Source organism: Podarcis cretensis, assembly GCF_951804945.1.
Source record: "Podarcis cretensis genome assembly, chromosome: 12".
NCBI classification, from domain to species: Eukaryota; Metazoa; Chordata; class Lepidosauria; order Squamata; family Lacertidae; genus Podarcis; species Podarcis cretensis.
This window is the reverse complement of record NC_137181.1, coordinates 331,332-348,059: the sequence shown is the minus strand read 5'-3', so window position 1 is coordinate 348,059 and position 16,728 is coordinate 331,332. Positions and strand designations below refer to the sequence as shown.

Sequence of the window (16,728 nt, the reverse complement as noted above, 5' to 3'; positions counted from 1 at the left end):
CCAAAGCAGCACACGGAAACGCCATTTACCTTCCCGCCGGAGCGGTGCCTATTTATCTACTTGCACTTTGACGTGCTTTTGAACTGCTAAGTTGGCAGGAGCAGGGACCAAGCAATGGGAGCTCACCCCGTTGCGGGGATTCGAACCGCCGACCTTCTGATCAGCAAGTCCTAGGCTCTGTGTTTTAACCCACAGCGCCACCCGCGTCCCTTGCGTTCCTGCTTAAAGGTAAAGGTAAAGGTACCCCTGCCCGTATGGGCCAGTCTTGACAGACTCTGGGGTTGTGCGCCCATCTCACTTAAGAGGCCAGGGGCCAGCGCTGTCCGGAGACACTTCCGGGTCACGTGGCCAGCGTGACATCGCTGCTCTGGCCAGAGCCAGAGCCGCACACGGAAACGCCGTTTACCTTCCCGCTGGTAAGCGGTCCCTATTTATCTACTTGCACCCGGAGGTGCTTTCGAACTGCTAGGTTGGCAGGCGCTGGGACCGAGCAGCGGGAGCGCACCCCGCCGCAGGGATTCGAACCGCCGACCTTTCGATCGGCAAGTCCTAGGCTCTGTGTTTTAACCCACAGTGCCACCCGCCTCCCTTGCGTTCCTGCTTAGCATGAAACAAATCTGGTCTCAAAGGAACCACTCGGAGTTTGCATTGCATGGCTGGTCCTGCCCCGCCCCCCAGTCCCAGTGCCATTTGCAGAACTCAAGGGTTGCCTCCTCTTTGAGGCTGCCAAATCCCAAGCCCCCGCTGCCCCCCCCCTATGCAGGTGGATCAAACACACAGAAAGCAGGGCAGGGCAGGCATCCAACTCGAAGTTTATTGGGCATCGGTTCCTAATGCTGAGTACAGCATGCAGGTGGGGGGGAAGATGGGGGTGTCACGTGCATGTAGACAGGAGGGTCCAGGAGGGCGCAGGGCCTTTGGGAGCACCCGTGGCGTTCAAGGAAATGGGCCCCCCACTGATGGAAAAAGAAACGCCTTTGCCCCCATTTCGGAAGAAAGTGTCTTGTTTGTGGGGAAGAGTTTAACCCATGCTTCCACCTCTCGTCGGAGTCAAGCGGGAGATGCAGCCAGCACAACCTTCTGGCCCCAACTCCTATTTCCGGGGGCTGTGGATCTTATGGGGGGGGGCAGAGAGAAAAGTAGGGGTCACTCAGATGAGATGCAGCCCTGCTCCCTATATGCAGTGAAATGAACGGACGGAAGGATCAGGAAGTTTTTCCACAGAGGGGAGGGAGAGGAAATCAGCCAGGGGGGGGGGAGAAGCCCTTTCAGACAACCAAACCTGGGAACTGTGCACAAGCCCCCACTTGCCTTTAGAGAGGGGCTGCCCCACAGCTTAAGCTTGCCTGTGGGGATCTCACCTCTGTTGGGGAGCCTATGGGGGGGTCACTTTCTCTTCCAGGTCCTCCCCCTGCTCAGTTTCTCCCTCTCTCCTGCCCCCCATCTCCTTCCTAGCTCTGTGGGCCCCTCTGCAGCCCCACACTGCACTGGGAGAGGGGCTGGTGAGAGCCCACAGGCCAAAACCTGCCTGCTGTGGCCCTCCTCCCCATCCCCCCCCCCACAGAAGATGGACCCACTGGGATGACTGGTGAGACTGGGGTCAATGGGAAGGGCTGGCATCTGAAGTGGGGCTTCATGGGGGCCCCCACCCTGACTCCAGAGGGCTGGCTCTAGGTGTCCCCCCCACCAAGGGTCAATGGCTATGAGTGGGCACCCACAGAGGCAGATGGGGGCTGGGAGTGGGGCAGACCCCCTCCCCATTATTGTAAGGGATTGGACTAGCAGTTGGCTCCTTACCTCTCCCGCCCTGATCTGGCCACAGTGATCCGCACGATGCTCACCTCCAGACTGGATTATTGTAACTCGCTCTACGTGGGGCTGCCCTTGAAGCTGACCCAGAAACTCCAGCGGGTGCAGAATGCTGCGGCGAGACTCCTTACGGGGTCCTCGCCATGGGATCACATTCACCCAGTGCTATACCAGCTGCACTGGCTCCCGGTGGAGTACAGGATCAGGTTCAAGGTACTGTTTTTCACCTTTAAAGTCCTATACAGCCTAGGACCCTCGTACTGCCACTCCTGGTATGTCCCACAGAGGAACTTACGGTCTTCAAACAAAAACATCTTGGAGGTCCCAGGCCACAGGGAGCTTAGACTGGCCTCAACCAGAGCCAGGGCTTTTTCGGCTGTGGCCCCGATCGGGTGGAACGCTCTGTCCCAAGAGACCAGGGCCCTGCGGGACTTGACATCTTTCCGCAGGGCCTGCAAGACGGAGCTTTTCCGCCTGGCCTTTGGCCAAGGCACAGCCTGACCACCAACTCTGGCAATTCTCACAGAACTCTAGCCCAATGGTTGCCATGAATTTGATTTGAACTGATTATAGAATGAATTGATTTTAGAATGCTGTATTATTTTACTGTTGTTAGCCGCTCTGAGCCCGGCTTCGGCTGGGGAGGGATGGATATAAATAATTTATTATTATTATTATTAGATGACCCTGGGGGATCCCTCCTGACTCTACCGTTCTGTGCTTCTAAGCTAGGAGAGACCCCGGAAGGACCCACCAGGGCCAAACAGGGGGAGCCTCCCTCTCCTGGCACCCCAATGCAGCCCCACCTTCTCCCTGGACCCCTTGGATGCCCCCCAGCTTCCTCCCTCCCCCCGGCCCCTCCTTGGACCCACGGGTGGCTCTGCATGTCCTGCTGGTCTGATATGTTTGGGGATCACAAGGGAGGGGATTCTAACCCTTATCAGTATTATTAATAATAGTTGTTATGAGTCATTATTACAACCGCTACTCCTGCAAGCAACCAGTCTGCTCGCCGCCATCCACACCAGCCAATCGCCTGGTGGTCACCACGGCGACTGGCCCACCCCTGTTAGGCCAGCTAACATCACAGTGGGTGGGGGGGCTGCCCCTCCTCTGGCCACGCCCCCTGGGCAGCCAATCACCACCATCCTTGAGGCTCATGGTGCGCCCCCCTCTCCGACCGCGACGGGTGGGTGGGGGGCCGCTTCCAGCTCCCAAAAAGGCCCTCCGCTGGGGCCGCCTCTGCAAAGTCGATTAACTGCCAGGGTCCGAGCAGTGTCTGTGCAAGTCCGCGGAGAGGTCCGGAGGGGCCGGCGGCTGAGGGGGGGCGGGCAGCTGCCCTGGGAGCGAAAGGCGCCGAGGGGGGGCGGGGGGCAGCGGGTCCACCAGCAGCACCACGTCCCGGGGCTGGGCTGAGTCCATGCAGGGTCCCGGGAAATGGGAAACCTGAAGGGGGAGGGAGAAAAAGAGGAGACAGAGTCAGTCCAGGAGGAGGAGGAGGGACCCCCAGGGGTACGAGGATCCTCTCTCTTCCTCACCCAATAGCTGTCAGGGGGGCTCCAAGGGGTTGGGGGCACACACATGAGACCCCTGGAACCAAAGTCCCACGTAAGATGTGATCGTCCTGCCCTTAATTCCATTTTTATCTCCATTCACTTATTTCTAACCATAGTTTATCCTAAAATTCTCCCCCCCCCAACACATTTTGGTGTCTTTTCAGAGCCAAGAGCTGCACTGCAAATTCCTGGGAAGTGGGGAATCCACTTCAGAATGTCAGGAGAGCCTGCTGGATCCGGCCAGGCTCCCGCCTAGTCCAGCATCTTGTTCCCCTGTGGGAGATTAGCAGCCTTACCTAACAACTGCATATTCTTGCTAGTTACCATGAGAAGCAGCTAAGGGTGGATCTACACACAGGAAAACCCCCACTATAAATAACTAATTGTTATGAAGGAATAGGTTTCTGTGCAGTCAGTTTGAAACTGACTCAACCCCCCCCCTTTTCTTCTTTCTCCAAGAGAGCATTTCTAAAATGCATTAACTCGAGCTGTTGAGCAAATGCATAACAAGAACACAGCTGTATAAACAAAGCTCTCTCCTTTATCAGTCACGGCAAAGGATGACCTTGGCTGTTCCAGTGGAATAGGGATGACATGTCTGAGTCTTACCTTACCACACTCTGACGCACAGACCTAGTCCGGGAACAGCACCAGAGTGTGTTCTTGGAGTTGGTGACCTCTTGCTCCAAGATAAGAGCATAGGAACAGGAATACCCTTATATGGTCAAGAATACAGGAAGGAACACCCTTTTATGGTTAAAAGTACCGGAGCAGGAGCATCTATGATGTCAACCTGCGTGTATAAGCTGACGTGGATGGATTCCTGGGGGAGAGGGTGCCTGGAGGATATATATACTGCATGAAATCTCTCATTTCTTTGGACTTGCTGTGGACTGACCACGCAAGTGCCTTTCTGCTGCTCCGGAGCGCAGAAATAAATAACTCTTTCTCTGAACCAACCCTCAGTGTCATTTGACTTCCTTCCTCCCATCCGGGAGCAATGCAGAGCCCACCAATCGGTAAAGTCTAATAAAGCTACAGTTATAACAAAAGAAAAAAAAACCCGCTATGTGAAATTGCATAGAAAAGTTTTGTGCTCTACAGCGCCATCTGGTGTTGCCAGTGGCGTAGCATGGGGGGTGCAGGGGGGGTCGGCCGCACCGGGCGCAACATCTGGGGGTTAGGGTTAGGGGGCGCAAACCCACGGGTTGGGGGCGCAAATCCATGGGTTAGGGGGTGCAAATTACTTGCCTTGCCCCAGGTGCTGACAACCCATGCTACGCCATTTGGGAATGAAAATAAATTCCCCGTCCGGAATATTGGCTCCAGCAAGCTTCCCAGTTCAGCTCCGTATCCCTGGAAGCTCTGAGCTGGCCTAGCAGAATAATGCAGCGGTCCTGAGTCCATGTGAGAAAGGGATAAATCAAGTCCAAAAGACAGATCGGTTCTTATCTCTAGAAGCGTTTATTTACAAGCCATAAATCAGTCTCTCCATCGGAAACCTCCGCCATTCTCCAAAGACATTCCTCCGTGCTTTCCAAAAGCACACAGACACAGCCTGTCTGTTTAGCTGTGTCTCTCAGCGTCTCTCGGTAGAACTGAAAGTAACTCTCACAGACAAAGCCTGTGACATACGGCCCTGCTTCCAGCCCCTCCCAGATGCAGGGCACCACGGAGTTTTAACCCTGTCTGTTCCAAACTCCACACGCCACTGGGTGTTGCATGTCTATAATGCATTAAAAAGGCTGTTTTTTGACTAATGTAGCTGAGTCCTAAGTCATTTGAGCTGTATTGGTTAGGCAGAGCCTGATACCATAGAAAGGCAACTGGCAGAGAGGGCTTTGCGTGACATCATTTCCCCTCCTCTCTGACCAGCGTTGGAGGCAGACATGCCTCTGCTTCCTCCAGCCTTGCCCAAATCCCTGAGGCTGGTCAGGCTGCAAAGACCAGTCTTTTGCCTGCCTGGCTGCCTCCCTCCCCTCACCTGAGCTGGGGTGTGGAGCGCCTGAGGCCGGGTGGGGCTGATGGGCAGGGGGGGCTCCCCTGGGGCCGGCCCGGGGCCCGGGGCCATTGGAGGCAGTGGAGAGGAGACAGCGCTGTAGGCAGGAGGCACCAGCACGGCCTGGCGCTGGAGAAGCTGCAGGATGGCCGACACGTCCGCGGTGAGGCGGCTCTCCAGCCTGGAGGGAGAAGAGAAACACAGAACTGTAGAGTTGGAAGGGACCCCCAAGGGACATCTAGTCTAACCCCTTTGCAGGGCTGGAACCACAGCTGCCAGGGTGCTGTCAGCGGCTCCCAGCTGGTTGCCCAGGAAAGTATAAAGACAAGGAAAAGTTTCTTACTGTCCTTTTTTATTTCAAACTTTACAGAGAGAGGCTATAGAACCCAGCCTCTTGGATAATGGTGTTGTCCCGAGTGAATCTCCACCTCCCCAATCTCTCCCGCTTCCTCATTTATCATTCTCATTGTCTCCTCTACGGGTGCTGCTACGTTCCCTCTGTCTTCGAGCTCTTTGCTCTCCTATTTTTAAGGCCTGCCGGGTTCTGGTGACTGGGAGCGGCTGCTGAGACCACATAACACTGGTCCTGAAATACCTACATTGGCTCCCAGTACGCTTTCCGAGCACAATTCAAAGTGTTGGTGCTGAACTTGAAAGCCCTAAACGGCCTCAAAGGCCCAGTAGACCTGAAGGAGTGTCTCCACCCCCATCGTTCTGCCTGGACGCTGAGGTCCAGCTCCGAGGGCCTTCTGGCGGTTCCCTCCCTGCGAGAAGTGAGGTTACAAGGAACAAGGCAAAGGGCCTTCTCGGTGGTGGCACCCGCCCTGTGGAACACCCTCCAATCAGGTGTCAAAGGAAATAAACAACTATCTGACTTTTAGAAGACATCTGAAGGCAGCCCTGTTTAGGGAAGATTTTAATGTTTGGTGTTTTCTTCTGTTTTTAATCTGTTTTGAGCTGCCTAGAGTGCCTGGGGGGAAATCTCTCCCCCCCCCCCCAGAGGGAGCCCTGACGGGAGCTTCCCCCCCCCCCCTTTCAATACCTGTTGAGCTGCTTCTGGAGCAGGTCCAGGCGAGCCTCCAGCTCGCAGCGCTGCCTCCGGCCGAGGGGGGCGCTGCTGCCCAGCGGGATGTTGAGGGCGGTGTGGGCAGGGGCGGGGCAGCGGGGCAGCTCTTGGTACTGGTGCTCACGGCTCTCCCCCCAGAAGCTGAAGATATTGGACACGCCTGAAAAGGCCCCTGCGGAGAGGAGGAGGGAGAGAAGCTGGAGAGTGGGGGAGCTGGAAGGGACCCCAAAGAGTCATCGGAAGAATCCCTGGCAGGGGGCCACACACAGTGTTCGAAACTAGCCGGGCGCATTTAGTGTCAGGTAATCGGCCATTTGCAAGGAAGTGGCGATCAACATCTCCAGCCAGAAATTTTACAGTTTGGTTTTAGAATTGCAGTGCTCTGGTTTATTTTGTGTTCTGCTTTGACCTTCTTCCTGCTTTTCCTCTGTATTTTATTCTGAATGAATTCTCCTATTTGAGCACCTAAGTGCGGAAAACTCTGCAGTCAAAATGGCAATTGTGTTTGCTGGCTTACGGTTCCTGTCCTGCCTTATGGCGATGGCTCTCTCAACATTGGAGATGGAAGGGGTTCAAGCACCCCCTATAAACCCCTCAGTTAAATCACAGGTCAGCGGGGGGTAGGCGGAGGCGCTGGGTGCCACACACTTCACCTGATGCGAAACCCCACTCCTCAAAACCCCACTCCTTACTGAGAATGTCAGAGCCCAGAGCCCAGAGCCCAGAGGGCAGCGGCAGCGGACAAGGAGCCCCAGAGCCCAGTGCTGTTTGCCATATTTGCCCTAGTAGCCTGTGGTTCTTTCATTGCAGAAACAGGGGCTACTGTGAAATGCAATGAGAGTCCTAAAGAGACAACTGCTGTTACTGTGCAGTTTGGATATCCTTTCAGGTTGCACAGGGTTCCATTTGATGTGCCAGACAGTATTGAAGGATCTACTGCTAAAAGGACGCTGCATCTCTTGGGAGACTTTTCAGCACCTGCTGAGTTCTTTGTGACCTTGGGTGTTTTTTCTTTCCTATATACCATGGCAACTCTTGCAGTCTATCTACAGTTTCACACACTCTACAAAGAAAAGAAGAAGCTTCCTTTTGCTAACTTCTGTGTGACCGTCTCGTTTACCTTTTTCTGGCTAGTGGCATTTTCAGCTTGGGGCAAAGGTCTGTCAGATGTGAAAGGAGCTCTGCGGCCTTCCAGTCTCATTGCTGCCATGTCAGTGCGTCAACTCAAAACTGCTGCATGCAATGCTGGGGCCACACCTTCTCGGGGCCCGGCCCACATCTTTGTGCTGTTTGGCTTTGTCAACATTATACTGTGGGCTGGAAACTGCTGGTTTGTTTTCAAAAAGACCCCTTGGCATGCTCAGACCAAGAAAAACTCTGCTGAATAAGGAGCTGTTGATAAGCAATAAGGAACCTCTCCTCCTTCACTCCTGAAGCCTCCTCTTCCGCCACGAGGAACAGTGACTTGTCTCACATACATGCTCATCCCATTTCACAGCAGGGCAGGAAATACACCTTCTCTGTCCAATAGTCATACAGTGGTACCTTGGGTTCCATGCACTTCAGGTTACAGACTCTGCTAACCCAGAAATAGTACCTTGGGTTAAGAACTTTGCTTCAGGATGAGAACAGAAAGCGGGCTCTGGTGGTGCAGTGGCAGCGGGAAGCCCCATTAGCTAAAGTGGTGCTTCAGGTTAAGAACAGTTTCAGGTTAAGAACGGACCTCCAGAACAAATTAAGTACGTCACCCGAGGTAGCACTGCACTGGCATCTCTCTCTCTTGACTATTCTGGAATGCCTTCCTCTGGCTGAAATCAGGGGGCCTCTTGTGGTCCTGGATACACAGACTGTACATGGTTATGAGAAAACTCTTCTGCCTTCAGATTTTTTAAAAAATAAACATATATTATTGTGCATTGTAACACTGGCTACTACCAATCCTAGGGTGTGTGGCATTGTTCCTTCACATCTGCTTTTGACCACTTTATAATGAGAAATGCAGGTAGATTTGGATAACAGCATAGAGATAACCAAGGCATTAGTGCTACAGAACCTGGGACATCTGAGCACCTTTGAGAGTAAGTACACATTTGATTCAGCAGCCATAATAGAAGCAGAAGCAGTAATATGCCACCTGGCTTAGCAGCAAAATAAAGGATGCGAAACCCCCCAAATTGCCATTGGATGCAGAAGTTCTCCTTATAATTGTAATTGGCATTAAGAATAGGCGCACACAACGAAGGAGATGGACATTATAACTGCATGAAACGGATGTTTGAAATTGGGAGAAGATTCTTGTGCTGGAGGGGGCTCTCTCCTACATTTTATGGAAGTTTTTACATTTTTGATTCGGCAACCCTCTCCTAATATTGGATTTTATGATATACAACTAAGGATGGTTTGATGTGCAATGTAGCAGAGATATTTAAAATAAGATGTAAAGCTGTGTGCAACTTGAAAGGAGTAAAGTGGGGGTGGGGGCTGGTTGTTTCATTTGAAAGTGTGTCACTGGGAGTTAGAGCCTACCCCAACCCCAACCCCCAAAAAAGAGATCGTGGAGATGTTGAGATATAACATAAATTTTTTTTTTAGAAAGCAAAACGCTGCAGAAAGTGGCATGAAGGCTTTTGGGATGTGTCAGGGAACTGCCATCAGTGCCGGAGGGAGAGAGCAAATTCCAGAGGGATTCCAGAGAGCGTCCAGGGATTGGGAGTAGCAGCCCATCTTCCGGGGAAGAGAATCAGCGTAGCACCAGTGGAGAAGAGGGGCAGATGGGGGAAGCAGCGAGGCGGTCCCATGACTCCTTGCCGGGGACCAGCGGGGAGAGTAAGGGTCCTCCGCTGCCCACGCCCTCCTTGTGCAGAAGGCTTTTGCGCAGAGAGGGTAGGCGGAGACTAGGCGTCAAAGAGCTTCTTTGCTGGAAGAAGTTTAAGAAACGCCCACTGACGGATTCTGCCAGCAATTGAGTCAGCCACGGGTGAGTGGCTGTCCGGACAGAAAAGGTTCACTTAGGCAACCCAACCAGGTGTTTGCACCCAGCCGGGGAGATAGGTACCTGCTTACGCACGAGCAACCCCTTAGAAACCATTACAGGATGTTGGAAGAGGAATGGCATCGCCTTTCGCCTCCCTTCCCAGCCAGAGGAAGAAATGGCAAATCTCTGGAACTTGCTGACTTGCCAGTGGAAGGGAATTTGGAACTGCTTGAGTATTATGGGAAGGAGCTGGAATACAACAACAGTGGGAGTCAGGAGAGGCTCACAGCTGACTTTGGGATGTGGCGCATGCAGGACAAAAAGGAAAAAGCTTTGTTTCCGCACTTTAAACCTTTTTTTGGGAAGTTAAATAATATAGTAACACCAAATCACTAAGAATGCAGCTGTTAATTATGTGCTAATTTTGAAAAATGGAATGTAATAGAAATAAATAAGAATATGAAATGCCGCAATATTAGATCATAAAGATCCATCAAGAACGGTGCATGGGAAGCCTCTTAACAAAACTGTATTAATTTGGAACTAATTTGTGTAATTGGGTTTATCCTGGAAAAATAATTGGCAATTCTGTTTGCTAAACAGGCACATGAAGGGGTTAAGACCCACAGAGTCCTTTAATTCCTAGAGGGCGTTTAGTGAAGTGACATCTTTGTTAGCACAGGCAGGGAAAAGACAAGGCTCTTAACCTTTTGTACTTCCGCCTGAAGAACACTCTCTTTCTGTCGTGTAGCCCTGGGATCAGGTGCAAGGTCTGATCTCCCAGGCAGCATCTTTCATCTCAAGCATGTATTTTTAGTAACTTAGAAGCAGTTTTGCCTGCCTTGTATTCATTATTGCTCTCTGCTGAATCCTGTGCAAGACTTTCAGGTAAGTAAACATTATATTTTTCATGCTTTATTTATGTCTATGTCTAGCTCTGGCTAAGTTCACACAGCCTTAGTTCCTTACTTCCAGTTTAAATGCTGTGAAGGGTGGTATATTTCTAGCTCTGCAAAACCAACACCGTATTTTTGTATTTTTCACTCCATAAGATGCACTTTTTTCTTCCTAAAAAGTAAGGGGAAATGTCTGTGCATCTTATGTAGCGAATGTGTGGTCCCTGGAGCCAAATCGCCCAGGGGCAAAAAGCAGATCATGCTCTTTTTCTTTCTTTTTTTGAAAGAGGGAAGGGGGTGTTGAAACAAAGCCGCTGACTGGGAGTGAGATAAGGGAGGCTAGAGATAAAGGAGGCTGCCTGGGAGGGGGGAGGTAACGACAGCAAACTTGCAAAGGGGGGAAAACAGGAAGACTAAAGCAATAAGGAGAGAAATTAGAAGAAAAGGAGGAGCAAAAAACTGCTCCAGCTGAGGAAAAGACACCAAGGCAAACAAGAGGGAAGGGGGTGTTGAAAGGAAGCAGCTGATCGGTGGGATCGGGAGAGAGATAAGGGACCCTAGGAGTGGGGAGGTAAAAGCCCATGGATCCTCAGGATTTTTGCATTGGATCACCCCAAATTCACCATCAGATCACATAGCATGTCCATGGCTATAGCCTGCACCAAAAAATCACGCATCCACTGTTTCGTGGGGCCGCAATGGTGCAAAAACTTGGTTACAAAGCATGGATCCACATGGATCCTCAGGATTTTTGCATTGGGCTACCCCAAATTCATCATCAGATCACTTGTCTGTGGCCACAGCATGAACCACAAAAATCATACATCCATTGTTTCATTCAGAATATTTTTTTTCTTGTTTTCCTCCTCTAAAAACTAGGTGCGTCTTATGGAGCGAAAAATACGGTGCTTTGAATTTCCTCTCCTACTGAATAAAATCCATGAGGTGTGTGGGATTGCCAGTCTCAGGGTTTTAGGATACCTGTATCAATGCTACTGGGAATTTAGGATCAGAGTTGTGAGAGACCAGCACCCTCCTCAGGGATCTGGGAGAGATTCAGGGAGCATCTCTTTACACTCAGAGTAACTCATACGGAAACTGCCTGGGAAACGTGGGCTGCATTGGTCTCATGAGTTCCTAGGATTAGGAAGTTGGGGGGGGGGCTCCGCTAGGGAAACAAGCCAGCTGCTTTGATCATCTCAGACTAGAAGAAGGCAGGTGGGAATTGCAACCTCTGGGCTGCTAATTTGGGGGTTGGGGCAACAGGACTTCCCCTGCCCCCCTGGCCTCATCCCGTCCAGGGCCGTAGCTAGGGGGTGGTGAGGTGGGCCCCCGCCAGGGGTGCAGGCGATGGGGTATGTGTGCAAAATCAGCTAAAAATATGTCCATAAATATAAATATCGATTTATTGCCTCATAAGAAAAGGTTTTTAATAGAGGATGAATTGAATGTGGGGGGGGGTTGGAGGAGGGGGCGCAACCTGGACCATTCTGCCAGGGGCACAAGATCACGCGGCTACGACTCTGATCCTGTCCTACCTGAGAGTGGGTTGCAGACGTCGCTGCGTTTGGGGTCTGCGGCTGCAGGGGAGGGGGGCTGGCCGGCGGGGTCCGTGGGGTGGAAAGGCGACAGCTCTGGGGCGCTGGAGACGGGGACGGGTGTCTCCTCCTCGTCACTGGAGGGCGGGCTGGATGCCACCGAGCTGCTGAGGCAGGGGTCCCATTTGGGGGGTCCGCGGGGAGCCCCCGGAGCTTGGCAGTTCTGGCCGACGTGCAGCACTTTGGGCTGGGCTTTGCCTTCCCCCGGAATCTCATCTGTGCGGAGAAGGAGAAAAGGTTATTGGCTGGCCAGATCCAGTGAGTGGCAGTGCAGTGCAGTGGTTAGAGTGTTAGGCACCAGGACCTGGGGAAGGCCAGGGCTCAGATCCACCTACTTGGGGGCCAGTCACAGCCTCCTCTCAGCCTCGCCTACCTCGCAGGGTCGTTGTGGGAGTTAAATGAGGAGGGGGAGAAAGCTCCTCCCAGCTGAGAGACCCAGAAGTAGCAGCTGCAGGAGCACCCATGGGAAAGGGAGCACAGTGGGTGTTGGGAGACCCCTTGAGGTCATCCAATCCAACCCCCACCTCCTCACCTTTCTCGGTGCGGCGGCGGAAGGAGAGCTTGCGGCGCCGCAGGCGGTTGAAGCCGCCGTTCATCTCGTCGCTGCTGGGCGACCCCGGGATCATGTTGGTCTGGAAGAGAAGGGGTGGCTGTGAGAAGCGTGCTGGGGTGGGGGTGTCTCCCAGGACCCCCACCTTCCTGACCCTGAGCTGGCCAGCCACAGAAGCCCACCCCCCTCGGGTCTCCCAGGGTGACAACTCACATCACGCAGGTTGAAGGTGATCTCCAGGTTGGACCAGAAGTGGTCAGAGAACTCGGGGTACATGTCCAGTACCTCCAGGAGGTCCTCGCGGTGAATCTTGTGCAGGTCGCAGTAGGTCAGGGCGCGCACGTCTGCGTTGGACTTGCCGGGCCGGGCGTACAGGTTGAGGGGCTCCCCAAAGATGTCGTTCTTCCCTGGGAGGGAGGGAGAGAAGGGGGAGAAACTGAGCCCTTGCGCAGCCGGGAGAGGCGCATAGAAGGCCACACAGGAGATTGCCCTCCTTAGCATCCTCTCGCACCCAGAGCTGGCTCTGATGTTCCTCCAGAAACCCCCCTCTACCCCTCCTCCACCCGCTTCTCCCTCCGTGGCCACGATCCCAGGCTCAGCTTCAGTGCCTCCTCAGTGGCCCGGAGTGCCTTCCATCATCTTCGGCTGGTGGCCCAGCTACACCCCTATCTGGACAGGGAGAGCCTGACTTCTGTTCCCTATGCTCTGGCAACCTCAAGGTTAGATTACTGCAATGCGTTCTACATAGGGCTGCCTCTGAAGATGGTTTGGAAACTTCAGCTGGTGCAGAATTCAGCGGCCAGGTTGCTCACTGGAGCAAGACAGTTTGAGCATATTACACTGATCCTGGTCTGACTGCACTGGCTACCAGCTGGTTTCCAGGCCCAATTCAAAGTGCTAATTTTGACCTATAAAGGCAGGGGTCAGCAACCTAAGGCCCATGGGCTGGAAGCGGCCCATGGAGGTCGTTTGACCGGCCCACAAGCCGCCCCCGAACCAAGCTGCCCACTTGTGTGCTGCGCTAAACCAGCGCAGTACGGCGACTCGCTTCCACGGTGCTGAAAATTGTGTCTGCGCAGACGCCAAAAATTGTGCCATGGGATCTCCATGGGAACAATCCGGCCTAGGCAAGATAAACCTTGCTGACCCCTGTATAAAGCCTTAAACGGCTCGGGACCCCAATACTTCAAGAACCGCCTCTTCCCATATGAACGTACCCAGACCCTGAGATGACCTTCTGAGGCCCTTCTTCATGGGTCTCCTCCTTGTGAAGTCCGCAGGGTGGCAGCACAAGAACAGGGCCTTCTCTGCAGTGGCTCCCTCTTTGTGGAATGCTCTCCCCAGGGAGGCTCGCCAGCAGCCTCTTCTGATGCCCTGCTGCCGGAGGACGGGCACCTGAGCAGAGCTTGCCTCCGTAAGAAGCCCTGGCAGAAAACTCTTCCAGAGGAAACCAGGCCTCCCGGCGACCTCTCCTTCCTCCGGCTCCAGCGTCCAAGGTGGCCGGAGCCAACGTTCCTCTCCTTAGTTGGAGGCTTTGCAATCTCCTGGGGGTGCAGGGGGTTGGGCTAGATGGCCCCTGAGGGTCCCCTCCTATAATTCTATGATCCATTGGAGGTTTTTAAGCAGAGGTCGGGTGGTCATTGGTTGTGGCAGCTCTGCTTGTGATTCCAGCATTGCAGAGGCTTCTTGTGGGGCTGGAAGGGACCCTGCGGGTCCCTGAGCATTGGAGGGAGTTGGTCTGGAGAACCCCCTGGGGGTCCCTGCCAACTCTGCACTGCTGGGGCAGCTGCGTTTGGTCCTCTTCTCTGCCCATCACTGCTCCTGGCAAGCTTTCTTGCCACAGTCCCAACCTTCCTGTGCCCTGGCAACCACATGGCTCGTGCAGGAAAGGAGCTGTTTGGGGTCGGGGAGCTGGCCCAGCAAGTCACGCAATCCTAGGACTGTACAGTTGGAAGGGACCCCAGGGGTCATCCAGTCCAGCCCTCTGCAAAGTGTCAGCAGACTGCGGACCGGGGCGTGTGTCTGGCGATCTCCACCAGGCAGCAGGGACCTCCCTCCTTGCCAGCAAAGCTCTTTGTGGCAGCCCGGATGCTGAGGGCGGGAGGCAGTCCTGGGTGGTGCTGAGTCTCAGGCAGGTCGCAGGGGGCAGGAACGAGGTGAAGAGAAATGGGCAGCTGAGAGCAAGGTGGGTTCAGGGAGTCGAGAAGAGCTGCCTATAGATATCCTGGGATGCTCTGCTTCGGTCCCAGGTGAGGCAGCTGCATCTCAGAAGGAACAGCAGAGACTCATTAAGCCGGATTTCGTCTCTGCAGGGCAAACAGGAGGCCCAGATTCATTTGCGGGCGGCTTCTTCCTCCTGGGCTCCGGCCACCTTGGACGCTGGAGCCGGAGGAAGGAGAGGTCGCCGGGAGGCCTGGTTTCCTCTGGAGGAAACCGGGCAGAGAGACCCACCAGGAGAGTTTTCTGCCAGGGCTTCTTACGGAGGCAAGCTCTGCTCAGGTGCCCGTCCTCCAGCAGCAGGGCATCAGAAGAGGCTGCTGGATCAGGCCAGTGTCCCATCGAGTCCAGCATCCTGTTCTCACAGGAGCCACACAAATGCCTGTGGGAAACCAGCAAGCAGGTTCTCTCCCCTCCTGCCATTTCCAGTATTTGGTGCCTCCAACTGCAGGCAGAGCCCTCAGCATCTAGGCTGCCACGAATAACTTTGCTTGCAAGGAGGGAGGTCCCTGCTGGCTGGTGGAGATCGCCAGACACACAGGACCTGGTCCTCAATCTGCCCAGAGCCCAGCCCCCGAGAGCCCTCTCTTCCTCCATGAATTTGTCTTATCTCCTTTTGAAGCCATCCAAGTGGGTGGCCCTCCCTGTGCCTCATGTGGGAGGGAGTTCCACAGTTGAACTCTGTGCTGCATGAAGAGTTCGAGTGTTACAAGAGGGGGAGAAAACAGTCTCTCTGTCCGCCTTCCCCACGCCAGGCATCCTTCCTTAAACTTCTATCATTGCAACCTTTCTTCAGGCAGAGCGCCTTCTCGGTGGTGGCGCCCACCCTGTGCAACGCCCTCTCATCAGATGCCAAGGAAAGAAACAACTACAGTCATACCTCAGGTTGAAGACACTTTGGGCTGCATGATTTCAGGTTGCGCACCGCACCGAACCCGGAAGTACCAGAATGGGTTACTTCCGGGTTTTGGCGGTTGCGCATGCGCAGAAGTGCTGAATCGCGACCCGAGCGTCCACTTTATCTGACTTTTAGAAGACATCTGAAGGCAACCCTATTTAGGGAAGTTTTTAATGTCCAATGTTTTCTCGCTTATTATTATTATTATCATCATCATCATCATCATCATCATCATCATCATTAATTCTGTTGGGAGCTGCCCGGAGTAGCTGGGGAAACCCAGCCAGATGGGTGGGGTATAAATAATAAAAATAAAATAATAAAATCATCCTTATCATCATCATCACCGGGGAGTCAGAAGCTGCTCTCTGGCCCCAAGGCAGACCCCTGGTCTGTTTCACTCAGTGCGGTCTGCACTGACCGGCAGCAATGGCCCTCCAGGGATTCAGAGACGGCTGTCTCTCTGAGCCCTGCCTGGAGATCCAAAGAACTGGCAAATCACAGAATTGTAAAGAATTCTTCATTGGAAAGATCTTTTGCATAGGGAGAGTCGTTTGACAGTGGAACAGGCGACCTCAGAAGACTGGGGTCCTGGGGTTCCTTAGCTCTCATTCCTGCACTGCAGGGGGTGGACCAGATGACCTTTGGGGGTCCCTTCCTCCCCTCTGATTCTATGAGCCCCTCACATTCTGACTCAATGAGGGCCTGAAAAATCATGCTGGAAACATCAGGTGGGGGCATTCTGACTAAAGCCAAATAAAACACAGCAAAATTCAATGGGTCTTCTGCTCCTGGAGCCTTCCAATCTCTCCTGTCATGTTAAGTATAACTGTTTAATTGAACATTGAAATGGAAAATAGCTCTGTATGTGTATTGCTGAAGGGAACATGGAAATTTCCATTGGAGCTTGCATGGTGCCTAACAAGTTGATAATCAATTGTTGATGTATCTCTGCTAGCCCTTGCAGGTGTTTAACCTCAGATCACCTGGGAGGGTTATTCAGTTACAAATCTCCATTTTGAGGGAGTTGTCTTAGTTCTCAAGCCACCACAGAAAAAAGGCAAGCAAATGAGTCTTGCATAGAGTCATAAAATTGTAGAGTTGGAAGGGACCCCAAGGGTCATCTAGTCCAACCCCCCTCCCCCCCGCCTGAAGAGAAAGCAGC

General features: G+C 53.3%; 1 protein-coding gene and 1 pseudogene across 3 annotated transcripts in view; one reads left to right on the top strand and one right to left on the bottom strand.

Annotated features, from left to right (window-relative positions):
- Positions 1–793: 793 nt before the first annotated feature.
- KCNH2 (potassium voltage-gated channel subfamily H member 2) overlaps positions 794–16,728 on the bottom strand; it is an 83,838-nt gene continuing 67,903 nt past the window's right edge. The window contains exons 10-15 of one of the 2 annotated variants that reach the window (XM_079996407.1): positions 12,662–12,855; positions 12,431–12,530; positions 11,839–12,114; positions 6,407–6,602; positions 5,350–5,545; positions 794–3,255 (exon numbers count right to left, since the gene is read on the bottom strand). In XM_079996407.1, coding sequence (XP_079852533.1) covers positions 3,064–3,255; positions 5,350–5,545; positions 6,407–6,602; positions 11,839–12,114; positions 12,431–12,530; positions 12,662–12,855 — 1,154 coding nt within the window. In that variant the 3' untranslated portion in view covers positions 794–3,063. Of the gene's footprint in view, positions 3,256–5,349; positions 5,546–6,406; positions 6,603–11,838; positions 12,115–12,422; positions 12,531–12,661; positions 12,856–16,728 lie in introns of both variants that reach the window. The other variant, XM_079996406.1, reaches the window with a different exon arrangement.
- On the top strand, positions 6,971–7,947 carry LOC307200100 (synaptophysin-like protein 2 pseudogene; annotated as a pseudogene). Its single transcript has 2 exons — positions 6,971–7,039; positions 7,135–7,947. The product of its transcript is annotated as a synaptophysin-like protein 2 pseudogene (transcript).